This window comes from Papio anubis, chromosome 8 (genome assembly GCF_008728515.1).
Source record: "Papio anubis isolate 15944 chromosome 8, Panubis1.0, whole genome shotgun sequence".
In the NCBI taxonomy this organism is placed as follows: domain Eukaryota; kingdom Metazoa; phylum Chordata; class Mammalia; order Primates; family Cercopithecidae; genus Papio; species Papio anubis.
This window is the reverse complement of record NC_044983.1, coordinates 45,368,707-45,387,282: the sequence shown is the minus strand read 5'-3', so window position 1 is coordinate 45,387,282 and position 18,576 is coordinate 45,368,707. Positions and strand designations below refer to the sequence as shown.

The window sequence follows — 18,576 nt, the reverse complement described above, 5'->3', positions numbered from 1 at the left end:
TTTTCAGGGTACTAATTTATTATTCTCTTTAATTTTGTAAGGTCATTATTAAGATCTTTCTTTCATTCTTGATTTTAGTAATTTGAATCTTAACTCTTTTAAATGGTCATTCCAGTTAAAAGTTTGTCAATTTTAGAAAATGATTTCAGAGAACCAACTTTTGGTTTCCTCTGTTTTCTATATCTTCTACTTTAAGTTTTTTAAGATTTATTTTTAGTGATCATGGATATATAATAGTTATATATATTTATGGGGTACATGTGATGTTTTCATGTAGGCACACTTTCTATGATGGTCAAATTAGGGTAATTGTATCCATCACCTCAAGAATTTATTACTTTTTTGTGTGAGAAACATTCTAATAACTCTTTTATTTTTAAATATACAGGAAATTATTGTTATTATATTTTTTCTCTCTTTTTTTATTCCTTCCTCCTATTTTGCTGTTTTTTCATATTTTAATGAAAAAGACTAGGTTACTCATTTGAAGTCTTTTTTAAATATAGGCATATAATCTACAAAATTACCTCTATGTATTGTTTAAGTTCTATGCATTAATAAGCTTTTGTGTGTTGTGACTTCATTTTCATTTATATCAAAGTATTTTGTGCAAAGCATTCTCATTATTCATACATTGGTTATTCTCTAAAGTTCCATTAAATTTTCTTTGTTTCTTTTTCTCTGTTCTTCAGATTGCATAATCTCTAGCAACGTACATTCAAATTTTCTGATTATTTATTCTGCCAGCTCAAATCTACTGATGAAATAATGAAGTATATTTTTCATTTCAATTATTGATTGTACTTCTTAACTCCAAAATTTTCATTTGATTCTTTTCAAAATAATTTTATCAATTTATTTATATTGCCCACCTGATGAGACATTGTCATCCTACACTTCTTTATTCTATGTATCATTTGCACGAATTCTTCTAAAATATTGATAATAGCTGCTTTGAAGTCTTCTGCTAAATCTGACATCTGGAAGTTACTGTAACTTAGTTTATTTCATATGTATGGGACACAGTTTCTGTTTCTGTGTCCTGATATTTTTGTTGAAAATTGAACATTTTAGATAATATATTGTAACAAATCTGCATGCCAATTTTTATCCCCACTATCTTAAGTCATTTTGTTGTTTTATGTCTGTTTCTCTAGCTACTTGGCTAGATTATTTCACTGGAGTCTTTTTTCCTGCCATGTACAGTCTCTGTTGTCACTCCTCACAAGTCACAGCCTTGAGTCTGTGTACAGTCACTCTGGGATACCAGTGGTTTTAATAGAGCTCTTTTGACTCTTTCTCTCCTTTGTTGCTAATATTAGGTTGGTGCAAAGGTAACTGCAGTTTTTGCCATTAAAGCTAGTGGCATAACCTTTAATACAAGGTTAATTTAATTAAAGGCAAAAACTGCAATTACTTTTGCACCAACCTAATATTATAACTGGCTGTTAGCATCCACTAATTTCAGGATAAGTTCACCACTATATTCAAAAATGCTCTGGGCATAAATTGTTTTACCTTCCAATCCAATTAAATTTGGGCCCTGTTTCAAGAATAGATTTTGGGAACAGATTTTGAGGTTGTTGTGACCCCACGAAGACTCTTTTTAGGTGTATCTTATCTTGTAGTATGCCTTTGAGATAATTTCCAGAGACTTTAAATAATTGTTTATTTACTTTTGATTTATAATGTGAACTTTTATGGTTGTTTCACATTGTCGTTCTGGAAATTATTCTTCTAACTCATTCTTATTCTTGTATGTTTTATTTATACTCTTAATTCTTCAGGCATCCTATGATTTTATATTTGACACATATATTGTTTTCACTATATATTCACCATCTGCTTAGATACGACTCCCCCTCCTGGGGTCCAATATCACACTTCAACTTAATTGGAAGTATCTCCTCATGGAAACCAACATGCTATCAAAACTCAAAATTTCCAAAATGTAATTTGTCATACTTTTCCAACATAACCTACTTTTCATTTCCCAACATAAGCTAGGGCAAATAGAATTGCTCATTCTAGTTAGAAATTTTGGAATACTCTTGCATTCTAATCTCAATATCTATTACAGAAGACTTTTCTTCTCCATATCCAGATATTTATTTATATTTTTGTATTTATTTATTCATTTATCTATTCTGAGATAGGGGCTCACTCTGACGCCCAGGTGGAATGCAGTGGGCATGGTCACAGCTCACTGCAGACTTGACTTCCTGGGTTCATGTGACCCTCCCACCTCTGCCTCCTGAGTAGCTGGGAATACAGGCATGCACTGCAACTCCTGGCTATTGTTTTTTGTGGGTTTTTTTTTTTTTTGGACTTTTTGTAGAGATGAGGTCTTATGTTGTTGCCCAGGCTGGTCTCCAACTCCTGGGCTCAAGCAATCTGTCCACCTTGGCCTCCAAAAGTGCCGGGATTGTAGGCATGAACCACTGCACATGGTCACTCAGATGTTTATTATTTAATCTGGGCTATACTGAGTATCATGTACAAACATTCTGATAAAAGTGGCTACACAGGAAATTGTAAAAGTCATTAATATTGCACAACCCCAATGACTTGCTTGATGTGATACCTCCAACTTAACCACAATTGACTTAATCAATAATTAGAATCTTACTCCAGTTCAGACCAGTCATATGAGAGGGGATCATAATGAGTGTTCCACCTACACTGTAAAACACTCTTCATTATCTGAAGAAGAGTGACCCAACTAGATCCTTTATCAGGAAAATGGAAGTGAAATATATACAGTTCTGCTTGGTACAAGAAATTCAGATTATTGCAGTTTTTCTGTTGATCTGAACATCTTTTACCCCTTTTTTATTTTATGCATCACACTAATGCCAGAAATTTACCTTGATAGATCTGATCAGCACAACTTTTGCTTTGAAACTTCTTGGAATGTTTTATAATAGAACTAATATTAAAATATTGTTCACTTCAATAAATTCAAATGAACCTAATTCACTTATTTGTAAAAATCTAACACTTTTCTATAAAGCCTATCTCACATAGGTCTTTGTTATAAAAAGAAATTATTTGGACTTTTAATAAGTAGACTTCTATGAAACCTTTGATACATGAAAAATATGTACTTATAAAATATAAAGGTCATATCAGATTTACTAATTCAAATATAGATCATTATCATTATCATCATGGAATAAATGCCAAATAGGTGTCTATAAATAAAATCAAAGTTTAAAAAACAATCACATGAAGTTGGGATTACCTATTATGAGAGAATATGCCACCAAATAACTGAAGAAAAGCATCCCTTCTGCTGAATTATTTTCAGTAGTGAATTTCATTATCAAAACTTGCATTGCCATTGTCTATGAGCCTTATTTAACTATATTTATTGTATGTTATATGATTTATATCAACTACTTTTAGTCATTAACCCCTCACATTGTAATGATTAAAAAAACTTTCTATTGTCATCTATAACTAAAAGCTTAATCTACATTAACAAAATAGTATCACAACTTAATATTATTAATATCCTCTACAGGAGATAATAAGAATTGTGATTTCAATATTGATTTTAATAGATTTAAAACATTGTAGGCTGGGTGTGGTGGCTCATGCCTATAATCCCAGCACTGGGGAGGCCGAGACGGGCAGATCATTTGAGGTCAGGAGTTTGGCAACAGCCTGGCCAACATGGTGAAACCCCAACTCTATTAAAAATAGCCACATGTGGTGGTGAGCACCTGCAGTCCCAGCTACTCAGGAGGCAGAGGTTGCAGTGAGTGGAGATCGTGCCACTACACTCCAGCCTGAGCGACAGAGTGAGATCCTGTCGCAAAACAAACAAACAAACAACAATGACAAAACTTGTGGTTGCTTCCCCTTTTATAACATGTTCAGTATATTTCAACCATCACTTTATGCCTCTGAAACTTTCATTCTCAATTCATTATTATGACATTTTAGTACCTCAGGAATCTAATCCTGGCCACCAGAGGGAAAGCTGATTAATTACAATTCAACCAAAAACACCTTTCAGACAGTTTTCCTTCTGGAAATTGGTAAGGCAAAGGTAAGAAAACATACTCCAACAGAAGAACAGATTGCTTTATGATAGAGATGCTTACGATTTTAAGATTATAGAGGCAACTTACTTTCTGTGACACACCTCTAGCCAAACATTTTTAATGCTATTGTTGGGGAATGTGCCATCTCATTCTCAGCCATGTAAGAATTCTTTAAAGCTGTGCTACAGTTAGCATGCGGATTCTCTTCCTACTATAAAGTATCGATTCTTCAATTTACTTTTCATGAAATGTAGTGATCTTATTTTTAAATAAAATTTATAAACAACATTTATTTTTTAAATAAAATTATACAGCAAACATTACAAGTAATTGAACCATAAGTTACAAGTAATTAAACCATAACATAGGTGTATAACCATACACCTATATTTAGGTGTAAAACATTAAGGATAATTTTATATCTCAAGTCATTCATTTGCTATTGGAAATAATTTATATTTGACCCTATCTAATCCCAGATAAATATATTGTTTAGAAATAATAAAAACAAGAAATGCTCACAGCATGAGCTATATTGTCAAATGTTTGAACTTCATTTGAAATAGGATTTTTAATCTAATATTTGAAAGATAAAATGTCACGAAAGAAAACTAGTATGATGGATAGTAAGAAATACAGTGGTTATAGAAGACAACAAGGCAGAATTCTGCCTCAGAGTAATAAACTGAATTGGCACATCCATGAAAATTAAATGCTACCAAGGCCACAGGATAACAGTACCCCCCCCCATTCATCTTACTGGGAATGAATTTTCTCATGAATAAAATGAAACATAGTTTCAAATTTTCAGTAGAGTAACATTATTTTCTTACTTTAAAAGGGAGCAAAAAAAGAATTCAATAACTGTGATTATTCTATACCACTCTCCTGCAAACCTTTTAGAAGCATCAGGACAGTGAAGTAGACAGCACCATCCCAGCCTTCTATAGGGGCCTCTGCCAGCTGCTGTGATTGACAAGGACCCATGTTGGCCCTCAGCTAGTAAGTCAGGGCTATCCAGGGCAAGAGCAGTGAATAACTGGGAGTTTACGGACCACACTGAGCGCTCTTATACATGTTATCTCATTTGGTTACTTAAGCTATGATCTCATACACTTCTCAATAATAAAAAGCAAATGAGATTATTTATAAAGTATATAGAAATCCAATAAACAAAACAAAAAGGTTCTTTAAATACATAAAATCCACATTATTTATGTTTAAAAACTGAATTTGATATGTTTATTGAACGCAGTATAAATGATACATACATAAAGCACATTAAATGCATGATTTTATAAAGATGTTACTTGAATTTTGAAAAATGTGCAAACTTTTTTTGCCTCAAGTTGTCTGAACTTTTACTTGATGAATAGACAACTCTCTCTTTACAATGATTAATCAGAAAGTTCCTATGTTAATGTTTTTCCTTTTTCAGTTATAACTGAGTTTCAAATAATATAATTATGTATCAAAGGCAAGCTGTCAAGCATCAAAATGATTGTATAACTATGGCATAACACTTGAGGTTTTATGGTCCATGAAATTACTGTGGTATAAATCCCCCTCTTCCTGAAGCATCCTTTGGGTAGGGATGAGAGGAAACTGCATTTATAAAGGTTCATTGGTATAACTTTAGACAAGCACTGTAGCCTTTGCAAAACTGTATTAAAAGTACACACAGTGCATAATGCTTAATGCTTTTTAAAAATCAATAACTTTGCAACTCAATTGAATTGGATTACATCAATTTTACTGTAGTTCCCATCTCTTGGATTTAATACTAATTCTGAAGTATTCTGACATCTTCTGTGAGTAATTGTAGGAAACATGGACATAAGCGTTAATAGACAAATATCCACTAGATTAGTTTTCTAAAAATAAAGCAAGGAATGATCTAAACTCAACTAGGTTAAGCCATCTGTTTCTTGTAAAGGTAAATGCAAGTTAAGGTAACATCCTTGGCTCTTGGTCAAGTGAATAGAATCACACACATACACACACACATTGTTTGTTTTGTTTGTTTGAGATAGTGTCTCACTATGTAGCTCAGGCAGATCTTGAACTCCTGGGCTCAAATATATATATATATATATATATATATATATATATATTTTTGCTTCAGCCCCCTGAGTAGCTGGGATTACAAACATGAGCCACAGCACCTGATTAATTTCATATTTATAAACCCACACACATTATGTATGTATACATGTATACATATATATGATATTTTTCATTATATATAATGAATATATATAGTTATAGATTCAAAATTAGAAAAGATTCAAAATTAGCTATCAGAATTTCTTTTGTATTTCCAAAGTTTAGAATTGTGTCTAACAAAGAGCAGATGGGCCCAAAATGCCAAAAACATTTGCTGAAGAAATCAGTCATCTGAACTCACAAAATATTTCGAGCTCTCAAAACGAAGGATTAAGATGCCAACTACTTGAGCAGTTGCCTACCACTGAGACTTATAAATTTTCATGTGCCCATACATATTATAACTGAAGGATATGACATACTCACTGAGTAATTCTCCAGGGCATAGATGTACTTTTTCTTTTTATAAATGATTTCACATGGAACTAGAAGGAGAGCGTCTTTAACTTAAAGGAGACATAAGAGTTTGATTGGATCAAGTCAATTTGAAAAACATGCTCATTTTTTTCCAAAGACTTTTATTTTTAAAGCTATTATTTTCTCCATAGATTTTATTATCTATCAGTTATTTTTTTAACAAGGATCTGTGGTAAACAACTAATGATGTTCATATCCACAACAACAACAACAACAAAAAATTAAGGTAAAGATACTCTAAAGACATCATTTAACTTTTAAAGTGCTTTTTATTTCACTACAAAGACTGTTTAGAAAGTCTACATACTCTGAAAGCCCAAAGAGGGCAAGGATTTTTTGTTTGTAATATATTTAATTTTTTAATTGAAAGCAAAATATTTTATACACCTTTAAGGAACAGGAAAATATTTCATAACAATTAAAAAATGGATAAAAGATTAATTATATTATTTCAAATATTATTGATCACCTGAAAATGATAAAATGATTCACTTTTATTCATTTACTATGACAAAATGTAATGGTAGCCGTATTTGCTTTCCTAAAGTCACATTTCATAGTTGGTGGCAGACAGACAAGTAACCATAATACAGGATAGACTAAAACAAATTATGTTGGCCCATCTTTTTGCCCTACTCTAATCAATAATGCCCTTACAAACAATAGTGCACTACTGTAAATCTAAATGTCAGAGTCCAGATTCTTTATCATTTCAGTCTAGCCTGCCTCCAGGATAAAGGAAACAGTAACTTCCATGGTCTAGCAGCCAGGAGCAAAGTTTCTGAGCCTGAGGCTTTAGGAGACTGAGGCTCTGTATTTACATTTGCCTTTTTTGGCACCTCTAATTATGAGTCTTTCCCAGGAGTCTCTGATGCCAGTTTATTTATTCCCCATCTCTCCTTTTCTTCATTTCTTATTAGGCTATTATTGCTAAGGTTACTTCAGGTACTACTGCTTGCTTCTGTTCTGTGATACTTCCACTTTTAACTCACATGGCTTTCCTTCTCCCCAGATTAATACCCTGGCCTGCCAGGAGATTTAATTCAATGTCTATCAGGAACCTAGTCTGCATAGATGTTAGACACTCAACTGCATCTATTATTTAGCTCTCTAAAGGGCTTCACTGGTCTTCACTCTCTTCTGTGTACATGGGGCTCAGAAGGGCACTTACAGAGAAGAGACTGATGTATGGGAATTCATTCTATTTTTATTGAAAAAACAGTTCTTCTCTAAGAAAATATGTTTTTAAGCAAGAGTGAGAAAATATGAATAGAAATCATAAGAGTGTACAGTTTGTGAATGAACCCTTACCAAAAGTTAGCTTTAAGTGTCTAAAAGGCTTAAAAACACACTTCCCTAAAGAATACTTTTTATTGGATTTTTACTTTTTCAGTAGAAACCCCAGAGCCATATTACCAGAAGCACCTGAAATTAAATTTTATTTCTACCACACTCAATTATAATGTATAATATGAAAGTACAATTTATTTTATTTTATTAAAAAAAAATCAAGAACACACTGTTCTTGCGAGTGGTCAGCTGGGCAACTGCGAGGCAGCAAAGCTGTGCCCCGGGGAGCTCACGAGGCAAACATAATTTTTTTTTTTTTTTTTTTTTTGCAAACGAGTCTACAGGAAGGGATGTGAAGAGAAAGTAAAGCAGGAAGCCCTAGGGCAGGGATATGGAGGAATTCTTGCAGGCAGAAACTAGGGAGCAGGGCATTTTGTGTACATACAAGCGCATGTGCAAGTCAGGAGCGCTCACGGCTCTGTCTTCTAGAACTGAAGCTACCAGTTAAATATCAGTTGATGGAGCAAGCAGAGAGGAGGATGGCTACTGGGCCAAACATTTGATTTCTTTACAACATCAAGCAGGCCTGTAATAAAAACTGGAAGAGGTATCCAGAGTAATGCAATTCACAGAGAAAGAAAGTAGAATGGTGGCTGTCAGGCGCTGGGGGAGACTTGGGAATGGGGAGTTGCTGTGTAATAGTTAGGCTGTCTCAGTTTTGCAAGATCAAAGAGTTCTGAAAATTGGTTGCACAACAATGTGGACATACCTGCTGTGTGTTTTCTCCTCGTCACTTGCTCTGTCCCTGCATTTCAAAGAGGCTGCTGCCTCCTTTTACCCTGACAATATGAGTGTGCCTGTCAAATACATTGAGTGAATACTGTGGTGTCTACATGGGTACAGTTACTGTTTCTCAACAGCAAGCTCTTTCACCAGGATAGAATTTTCCTCACAGAAGTAATCTGAAGATATAAATAACCATGTGCATCTGCCTGGCTGTTTCCCTGCACACACACGCATGCACAGTGTAAACAGCGGACACATAAGCGACTCAGCACTCCTGGGCTGCCGGTCTCTCAGAACATTCCAGCCAATATACCTTGAGCAGACTCCAAGGGCGGTCAGGGAGACACCGAACAGGCCTGATCCTGACCGCAGAAAACCTTCAGTCTGCAGAGACAGGCCTTTTAACCAAGATGCAATAGCCCTGGAGCGCCACGACAAGCTAGGTGTGAGAAGTCCCCAGTCAGACCAAGCCAAGAACCCCGGAGAATGAGGGAGCCCGAGGACCGAGGACGTCGGTGTGCAGACAGGCACAGGAAGGGACAGGGTGAGAAGGATCAGGGGGAAGAGCAAAGGTTGGACAGAAGCGGCAACAGATGAAAATGATCCCGACCCAAAAAAAGGATTGCCATCAAAAGCACAGAACCTGACTATGAGCCACACACTTTGGATACAGGACATACAAAAGCTGTTTAGGAGCTGCTGGAGAGACCGGCGCCTGCTGAAACGGTGGTAGGACAGTCTGGGCCCATCCGTCCTCTGGGTTCTCCTGGCGCAGGGCAGGCGGCGGTGCGGGGCACATGCAGTCCCAGGGGCACACTCAGTCCCAGGCGCACTCCCCTACGGCTGCACCGCCCCAAAGGCGTCTGCGTCTCTCCATTGTGAACTGCCCTCCTGCTCATTGCCAAACCATAAGGGACAGTACTACCCTGCCTGTTAATTACACTACCAAATTCGCTTATTCTTTTCCAAAATCTTAACAGAGTGAAGCCTTTTAATGTACTGAAATAGAATTATTTTCAACTTGTCCAGGGAAGAATTCCTACATTATGGTGTCAGTTCTCCCAAGCTTGTGATTTTACCTATCTGTGGAGGAAGATTACATTTATTCATCCCTATCTCCTATATTTTCTTCCTAACATAGTGGTTAGGGACACTGAAGTCTGGGGTCAGGAAGACCCAGGACTGAGTCCCGAAGTCAACTAATAACTGGGGGATATTTTGGATGTTACTCAACTTCTTAAACATCCATTTCCTCATTTCTAAAGTGAACATAAATATAAAACCTGCTGCCTGGAGTTCAACATTAGATAATGGAGGGAAAGAATTCAGTGCCCCACTCAGCTAAACTCTCAATAAAATGGCTATTCTTATTTTTATTTTTATTACTATTTCATTCTAATTTAAGTGTTTTTACATGATGTCCTCATACTTCTGGTAGACTATTAAATGAAACATGGACCTTTACAATAAAGACAACAATTTTAACTATATGTTCAAAAAATCAAAACAAGCCCATTTTTACAGGTACAAAGCCACTTCGGAGCCGCTTCAGTGATCGTGGCCATGAATGAAGGCCACTCATGCTATTTTAGATTGAGGCAGCCTGCACAGCAGCAAGACACTTCTCTGTTAAGCATATTCCTATCCAGTGTGTTTCTGCCTTGGCTGCATTTTCATTTGTTTGCATTGCTTTCTTTTCTTCCTCTTTGGTCATTAATTAGCTCCTGACTAGCTCATTCCATTCTAGCCCTGTTCCCTTCTTCCCTCTCCTCTCCTCTTCCCCCTTTCTTCTCTCTCCTCCTGTTTCTCTCTCTCTCTCTCTCTCTCTCAATCTCTCTGTCCTTCCCTCCCTCTCTACCCCCTCTCTATTTCAGTTCATTCTAGTCTAACTTGGGGAACTAGTTATTTCAAATCTCTTTCATATCCCAGCATATCTTTACCATATAAAAGAGCAAAAGGGCTTTGAAGAAAAGAGTGATCTACATTTCAACATGCCAACGTCCATTACATTGAGTGGACAATTGTGAAGTCGGTTGGCCACAGGCCCTGTGGGAAGCATTTTACAGGTATTCACAAGTGATCCTCCAGGCATCTTTATTATTATTATTTCCCCTTATGAAGATATGAAAACTGAGGCTCCAGGGATTTCCCCCTGGTCCTGGTCACAAATCTAATAAGCAGCTTTCTTGGGAAGCCAGCTGAAGACCGTCTAACGCCCAAGCCGTGTTCGTGATTCCGCATCCCCACTACAGAGGCTGCATGCATTGCCTTGTCTTCTGACCTTCTAACTTTATCTTTGATCAGCCCTTGCAATGAAGCCTTCCCCTTTCCATCTTCTGCCTATGACAGGATCGACAACGGGAAAGAGGAATGAATGTAAGATAGGATGAAAAGGGCATCTGGTCTTTTTTTTGTCTTCCTTTGAGGAAAGATAAGTGAACACTAATAGGATCTTCATCGGCATCTTCCCCCTCGGGGATCCTTGCCCAGGCCACATGCCTATCCTCTTACCCTCAGATGTTTCTGTTGTTCTGCTCTGTTTTCCTACTTAACTTTTCTTTTGAAAATGTTCTGATTTTGAAAGATAAAAATAATGAATTCAGTACATAAAGATGAGATCTAACTAGTAAGCACTCTGGGCTAGGTCTCAGAGATGGAGATGATCTTGCACAGGTCTTTGAGTGGGAGCACTCTCAAAACAACCTTTCATATCCTTCCTAGGTTCAAACATAGCACTGCGTTCAAAGTGGAAATGAATAAAAGCACAGTCCCTACATTTTCTTAATTGCTTTGACTGATCTTTTTTTAATTTCTGAAAAAAAAATCTGTCTAAATCATTTATGGGTCTAGCACAAGAAGTTAAACATGCTTTGCAGTCGTATGCCCATTTTTATCTATTGAGTCTGCTTCAGCTTGCTGAGAAGACTTGTCATTCATCCTTACTTCATCTTGCAGACACTTCTTTAAGCTCTCCACTTCCCACCCACCTTCCCTCTCAGACTGGTCGCTCTTCTCTTTGAATTGAGTGAGTTGCAATGATTTTGCCTTCCCACACCTCATTATTAAAACATGGAATCAAAGCCTAAAATACATCAATTTTTTCTCACCAGCACTTCCTGCTGCAAATTGTCAGCCTCTGGCCATGGTCAATGAGACAAGCCCACCTCCAGTCTCTGAGCTGCTTTCCTCTGTCTATGGTTCCTTTCTGCACATAGTAGCCAGAATATTTCTTCAAAACCAAAGAAAGCATGCCATTTAATCTTGCTTAAAATATGCTGGTGGCTTTCCATTGTAACCTGAATTTAAGTAAAATTTATCTCTTTGGCTTTACAATATCCTGCATGATCAGGACTCAGGGCTCCCTTCTCTCTGTTCCCCTAACCTGTGGGCTCACTCCTACCTGGGTACCTCTGCTCTTCTCTTAACTCTTCTCCTAATCCTGGTATGGTTGGTTTTGCTCTGTCAATTACATCTCAGTATAAAATTCACTCCTCAGAGTAGGCTTCCCTGGACAAATTTAAGTCACTTTTCTTTTTGCATGACATTTAAATATTCTCCGCCAAACACTCAGGAACACTCCACAGGCTATTTCTGCTTCTTATTTCCTGCTCCTCCTATCCTCCCAAACACAAACACTCCATTGAAAGTTTCATGAAACTGGGGAACTATCTGCCTTATTCAGCCTCACAACCTGGGAGAAATCAGGCAATATGTACATTTCTAGAAGAAATATAAAAACGCAAAAACACAGAGAATAAGTGGATGACTTGCCATCCAATCCTTTCTGTTTGTGATTAAGGCACTTAACTAGTATAATTTCATATAAACATCACTTTATGAAAGCAAAGAAAATTTCTTTTCCTATTTCTTTCCATTTTCCACAAAAATATACACACACTGAGCCTTCATATCAGGCCTTGCTTTTCTCAAAAAGATATAGGGTCTAATTAAATGTATCACTGATTGCAAGGTACCTCTGGATGAACCATTGCTTCTGGAGTAAATTGAGATGTGCATCTCGAAATTAGTAATAGTTCTCAAGAATGGTAGTAGGTCTTCTTTCCAATTCTTTCTCCACCCCAGTTCTTGAAATAAAAATAAGAATAACTAACTCAGGGAGCAAATGTAGTTTGTAAAACTAGCTGTTTACTGAAAAAATAAATGGAAGTCAATTTCATGTAATTCACCACCAACATGAAAATAAACAAATAAACAAAAAAAGACAAAGTTGTTAAAATTATATATCAAGAATGGAGCCTTTGCACATGTATATATGTTTTGTAAGTCTTGCAGGCACATAGTCATACTGTTTTAAAACAGGAGAAACCTTTCCTCAAACTGAAAGTAACAGTCCCCTTCTTGTGGACTACGTATGATTTATGTGTATAGAGAACCTGTCTGTTATGGTTATTGTAGAACTATCTTGCAAGGCCCATGGATGTCAAAAGCATTCAGATCAGCTTCATATTCTCATCCTGAAAACAGTAATAAGAAAAAAATTATCAGATTGTAGACACTGCGTGCCAATTTGACAACCCTGCACACCCCAATGATCTTGAAGGCAAGCGCTGCTGTACATATTGTGGCGATTAATCGAAACATGAATCTTGGGAACCTTCCTCGAATAGCTTTGTATCATATTATCAACATCAACAAGCATACTAAGGCAAAGATACTCGGGTATTCTTAATATGAAATTCTAAGAAATCCCAGAAATCCTTTTATCCAGCACTGCTATAGGTAAAGAAGAATGAAACGATCTCTTCAATATTGCTAAATGATCTTGGCAGTTGAGGTGATTATGAATTAAGGCAGTCTAAAAGTTTAGTTTGCAATTATATTTATTAAGAAACTCCTTCAAATTTTATTCCACCAGATATGTCTTTAAATATACAGCCCGTAGCCACCTCAAGGTCCATTTGGTAGAGAGGAGATATCAGGAGATGCCATGATTTGCCCATTGAGAACCATCGCTGACAGTTTGGACATGAGGCTTTTCTCAGAGACACTTTCCTGGACCATTATTCCCATGATCATGTCCATGGACCCTGCCTGGACCTGTGCACTCTCCATGCTCTTTCTCTAGTTTCGCTCTGCAGTTGGAATGTTGAAGTCACAGAGAAGTCCTGCCATAAAGAAATTATGCCTAATTTTGTTTTACTCTGCATTTCGCAAAACCAATTACCCACAGATTCTTTTATGCCATAATATATATTAACACATGTGGCACTGTAGTTTGCAGGATACATTCTGGGAAACTTTCAGCAATAAAATTTCTTATAGATGCAATTTTTCTGAAGCTTCCTACATTATTTTAAATAGAGTCATTGGATTTTACAGCTGTAAGTACTTAAAATGATCTAGTTCAGAGCCTTCATTTTACAGTTGATGTAGGGAAACACAAGGTCACACAGCCTATACAAATCACTGATCTGGCACATGAGGACTATGTTCCCCAATTCCTAGGCCAGGCCAGGGCTCTCTTATGACACCAAAAGAAAAATAATCTCTTTTGCATTTATCTTGAGAAATAGTTGAAAGAGCAAGGAGTTTGAAATGAAAGACCTGAGGATGATTTTGTCACATGTTAACTATGTGTCCTTGGGCATATAGATTCCTCTTCTGGAAAACAGATGTTTTAATCATGCTTTATCTCCTTATCTCAAGGAATGTTTGAGAAGTCCAAAGAAGCTAATAAAATATATGAAGGCACCCTCTACAACATGGAGAGCTAGGAAAGTATTGGCGCTCATCAATTGAATATTATTGTGACTGTTGCATTTTGTTGACTTCCATTTGGAAAAGATTAAAACTCTAAGGTAATTCTTGGGAATTAATTTTATCAGGCTATAGTTACTATGTCTTGCTAATGGGGTTGTGGCCTGTGCTTCCAGATAGGAAAATAGGCAGCTGGATGATTTGAAATTTTGTTACTTACATTCATTCTCTTTGGAAAACAGCATACTTCCTAGTATAGAAAAGCAAAAACTTGACATGATGAATAATCTTAATGAAGTCAAGGAGGAAACAGCCTAATATTCTAATGACATAAACAACTGGGGCTTATGGTAAAATATTGATATGATTTCCTCTAAGAAGATAGCATTCATAGCATCAAGAATCTTCTCTTACTTCATTTGAATGAAAACACATAATTTAATGCTGTTACTATAGCATTGTAGAAGTATGTTTTGTTGAAATGAAATGATATATGTTATCAAATGGTATCAGAATTTATCATTGTTGCTTTCATTTTTATTTTCTCCAAATATTCCTTTCTTGACATCTGTATCTGTAATTTGATTCTACAGTTCTGAGTTCAACTGATTTGATCTATGCCAAATGAACAGGAATACGCTTTTCTTCAGTATACACTGTTTTTTCATTTTTATTCCTTGCTTCAAATATTTTTAATTCTATAAGATATACCGATGCATATTAATGAAAGCCGAGACTCCCCAAAATGAAGTAGTAAATTTCATCTCATCTGGATCTCAGCCAGACTCTTTTAATCTGAACCCAGCTGGGAGTTGAGTCCTGTGTGCATTCATAGCACCACTAGTCTCCCAGATTACCTGTACTTTAAGTCAACTTTGCTTAGATCTGGCATCATTCCCTAACCAGAGCTGCCAACTCTTCGAGGTGGGAGAAAGGAGTCTCTAGCATTAAAAATAAGTGATCTGCCAGTCTCACTAGCTGCAGAATTTAGGATGGCAGAATGTTCTTCTCTGGAGACATGGGAGTTAGAGCCACATAAGTTATAACCTTCTCTGACCATCTATTTGGTCAGGGATCTTATGGAATACAGCAAAAATAAAAACATCTAAATATAATTTGGATTCCAAGGGAGCAAATATCTGTTTCCTAAATGAAATAGGTAATTTGTTATTGATTATTTTGGAAGCTGCAGGGAAGAAACAATAATCTAAAACAATTGTATTAGTCCCTGGAAGAGAAGAATTGTTCAGATCAGACAGGGTCACTAAATGCTAGATGTTGAATGAATTAAAAAGAGTGCAGCTAGACATACATGCATTACTGAAACAATTAAAAACTACAGCAGGAAGTACCTGTGTTTCTAAAACAAAGCAACGCATTTCAGTGTATGTGTCTGTTTGCAGCACTACCGTGGTCATAAACAATTGTTGAAACTGTTTGTTGGTGCTGAAATTTCCTCGTAATGATCTTGTAGCACCTCTTACTCATCAAACAGGCACTGTGAAATGCTGCCAGATGGTGAGATACAGAGATATTACTGGAGTTGTCAAATCACTGAAACCCTTTAGTAGTAAGAGGCCAACCAGAGAAAAAGTTACATTCTTTACGCCAATCCTGTTCTCTAATCACCCCAGGATTGGTCTAAATGTTTCCTTAATAAGTATCTGTAATGACAATTTGAGTAAAATAAGTAATAAAAACATGAGACAGTCTTGTTTTGTAAGGATTCAATAGCACACCAGCCTGAAAACACACACACATACACACACACACACAGGCTTTTGATTCCAGCATCAAAAAGCAGCATGAATTTATGACAGCATTTTGAGTGTGGCTGAGGAGGAGTGAAGAAGAAATAGCAACTTTTCAAATTCTGTAACTTGGAACATACACCATGATGTCATTGTCGTTTTGATAGTGAGACTATCTCTCTTCTTTAACCTGACCCCACCCTACATGACCCTATGTAATGGATGTAACTTGAAAAACTAAGTGAATGGCTGGGTGTGGTGACTCACACCTGTAAGCTGAGCACTTTGGGAAAATGAGGAGAGTGGATCACCTGAGTCAGGAGTTTGAGACCAGCCTGACCAACATGGTGAAACCCTGTCTCTACTAAAAATACAAAAAATTAGCCGGGTGTGGTGGTGAGCACCTGTAATCCCAGCTACTTGAGAGGCTGAGGCAGGAGAATCACTTGAACTCGGGAGGCAGAGGTTGCAGTGAGCCAAGATCACACCATTGCACTCCAGTCTGGGTGACAGAGTGAGACTCCATTTCAAAAGAAAGAAAGAGAGAGAGAGAGAAAGAGGAAAAGAAAGAGGAAGGAAGGAAGGAAGGAAGGAAGGAAGGAAGGAAGGAAGGAAGGAAGGAAGGAAGGAAGGAAGGAAGGAAGAAAGAAAGAAAGAAAGAAAGAAAGAAAGAAAGAAAGAAAGAAAGAAAGAAAGAAAGAAAGAAAGAAAGGCTAAATGAATTAAAATGAATTTGCTTTTGAGAATTTTTGTAAATTCTACAACTTCCCATAAAGTAGTGTATGGCATCCTGTGGTGAAGCAAATCCAAGCTTTCCTTGCATTAATGCCTCTCTCTGAATTATTACAGACTTATAAATAAAATTAAAAAGTTTAAAAAGTAAACCAAGCCTCTTAAAAAATTATTCGCCACCTTATTAAAAAGAAAAATAATCAATGCAGAAGACTTTGAGTTAAGCAGCACACATACAAGCCACCAATCCATTAGTTACCTTGCTGTCACCTAATTTGTCTATCATTCTGCCTCCAATTCATTTTACACACTAATTCCCAGTTAATATTTCCAAAGCTCAAAAATATTATCTCACTGTCCCCTTCCTTCAGACTTTATCCAGACTCCTTTACTTGACACTCAAGTCCCTGGAATTTTAAATGCAGCCTGAAATATATTCTTCTGCCTCAGTATCGCCCTTTGCCTGGAGTGCACATCAGTCCAAGGGAAAGATCCGTCATCCCCAGTTCTATCCTGAATGTTTCTGCCTTTCGGTTTTCTGGAACTCTGGAACACAGTGCCTAGAAATAATTATGATTGAATTGCAGGAGATAAAGGGTCTCTTGCTTGCTTAGGAGGTCCTCTCTTTCATGGAGAAGTCTTCAATATTCTTCCAGCTATAGCTTTGGTCTATCTGGAAGAATAAGGGTCTCTCTCTTTGGTATAACCTGCATCCTGTAGCTACATCTGATCCTCCCCAATTGATATTACTTCCTCTGAATAAGGAGATGTCTTTTGCATGTAGAAACCTGGAAACTTTATTACAAGTTCTTCCAGGGCAAGAGTCATGCCTGGTTTATTTTATATCCTTTTAGTATTGCATCTAGTGATCTGAATCTTTCCACTTTAGATCTTATGAAAATTTTGGAACTAAAAAATTAATGCAATGTCAAGACATTGTGCCAACTTACTGGGTAAAATATTTTTGCATGTGTTCTTTATTGGTAATTCTCAAGTCACAAGAAGCAAAAGTCAAAAAAGTTTAAAGATCTTTACATGAGGCAAAATACACCATGACTGGGGGGAGAAGAGAAGGTGCTGAAATTTCATAAGTAAATATACTGCATTTTGGTAAGTACTGGAGACATTTGGGACATTTTAAATCATCAGATTCAATGAAGGATGTGGTCTATGGCTTTGGACACAAAGAAATTGGAAGAACAAAATACATTTTTCCTTCTTCTCTGCCCAAAATCTTTCCTTCCAATGTTATATATTGACATAAATATATACTGAGTAGATCATTGTATTTATTTGCAGAAAAAAAAAAAAAAAACAAAGATTGTTCACCAGATATAGAGGAAGCATACCTGGACTTGGAGGATGAATAGGGTGATTCTCTGATGTGCTGCAAGACACTGACGGATAGGACCAAGACTGAGGAGAATACCCTCACTCTTGTATCGGTGTAGAAAAGTGCACACTCCTGGGGACAGGGAGGAAGCTGCTGTAAAGCCAGATTACTTTGATAATCATGATCTTAAACTACAAATGTCAGTAGCGCGATGTAATAAGATGCTCATGGCATCTTATTATTTGCTTAAGAACTTCCATTAAATGCCAACCTAGTAATTAATTCTTCTTAATGGAACTTTTCACTGCTTTAATCTCACTTTCAGTGATAA

The 18,576-nt window shown here is 36.6% G+C and overlaps 2 protein-coding genes across 2 annotated transcripts in view; both read right to left on the bottom strand.

Moving 5' to 3' along the window:
• Positions 1-18,576, bottom strand: part of SNTG1 (syntrophin gamma 1) — an 895,276-nt gene that overhangs the window by 821,754 nt on the left and 54,946 nt on the right. The gene's annotated exons all lie outside the window — the stretch shown is intronic.
• On the bottom strand, positions 7,097-16,515 carry LOC103886787. The gene has a single exon (XM_017961999.3). It carries the CDS (start codon positions 9,387-9,389, stop codon positions 8,829-8,831), a length of 561 nt encoding a protein of 186 aa, XP_017817488.1. The 5' UTR covers positions 9,390-16,515; the 3' UTR covers positions 7,097-8,828.

Excerpts from the sequence above, each read along its gene's own strand:
- LOC103886787 (XM_017961999.3), bottom strand. The coding sequence starts at position 9,389 with ATGTCCTGTATCCAAAGTGTGTGGCTCATAGTCAGGTTCTGTGCTTTT.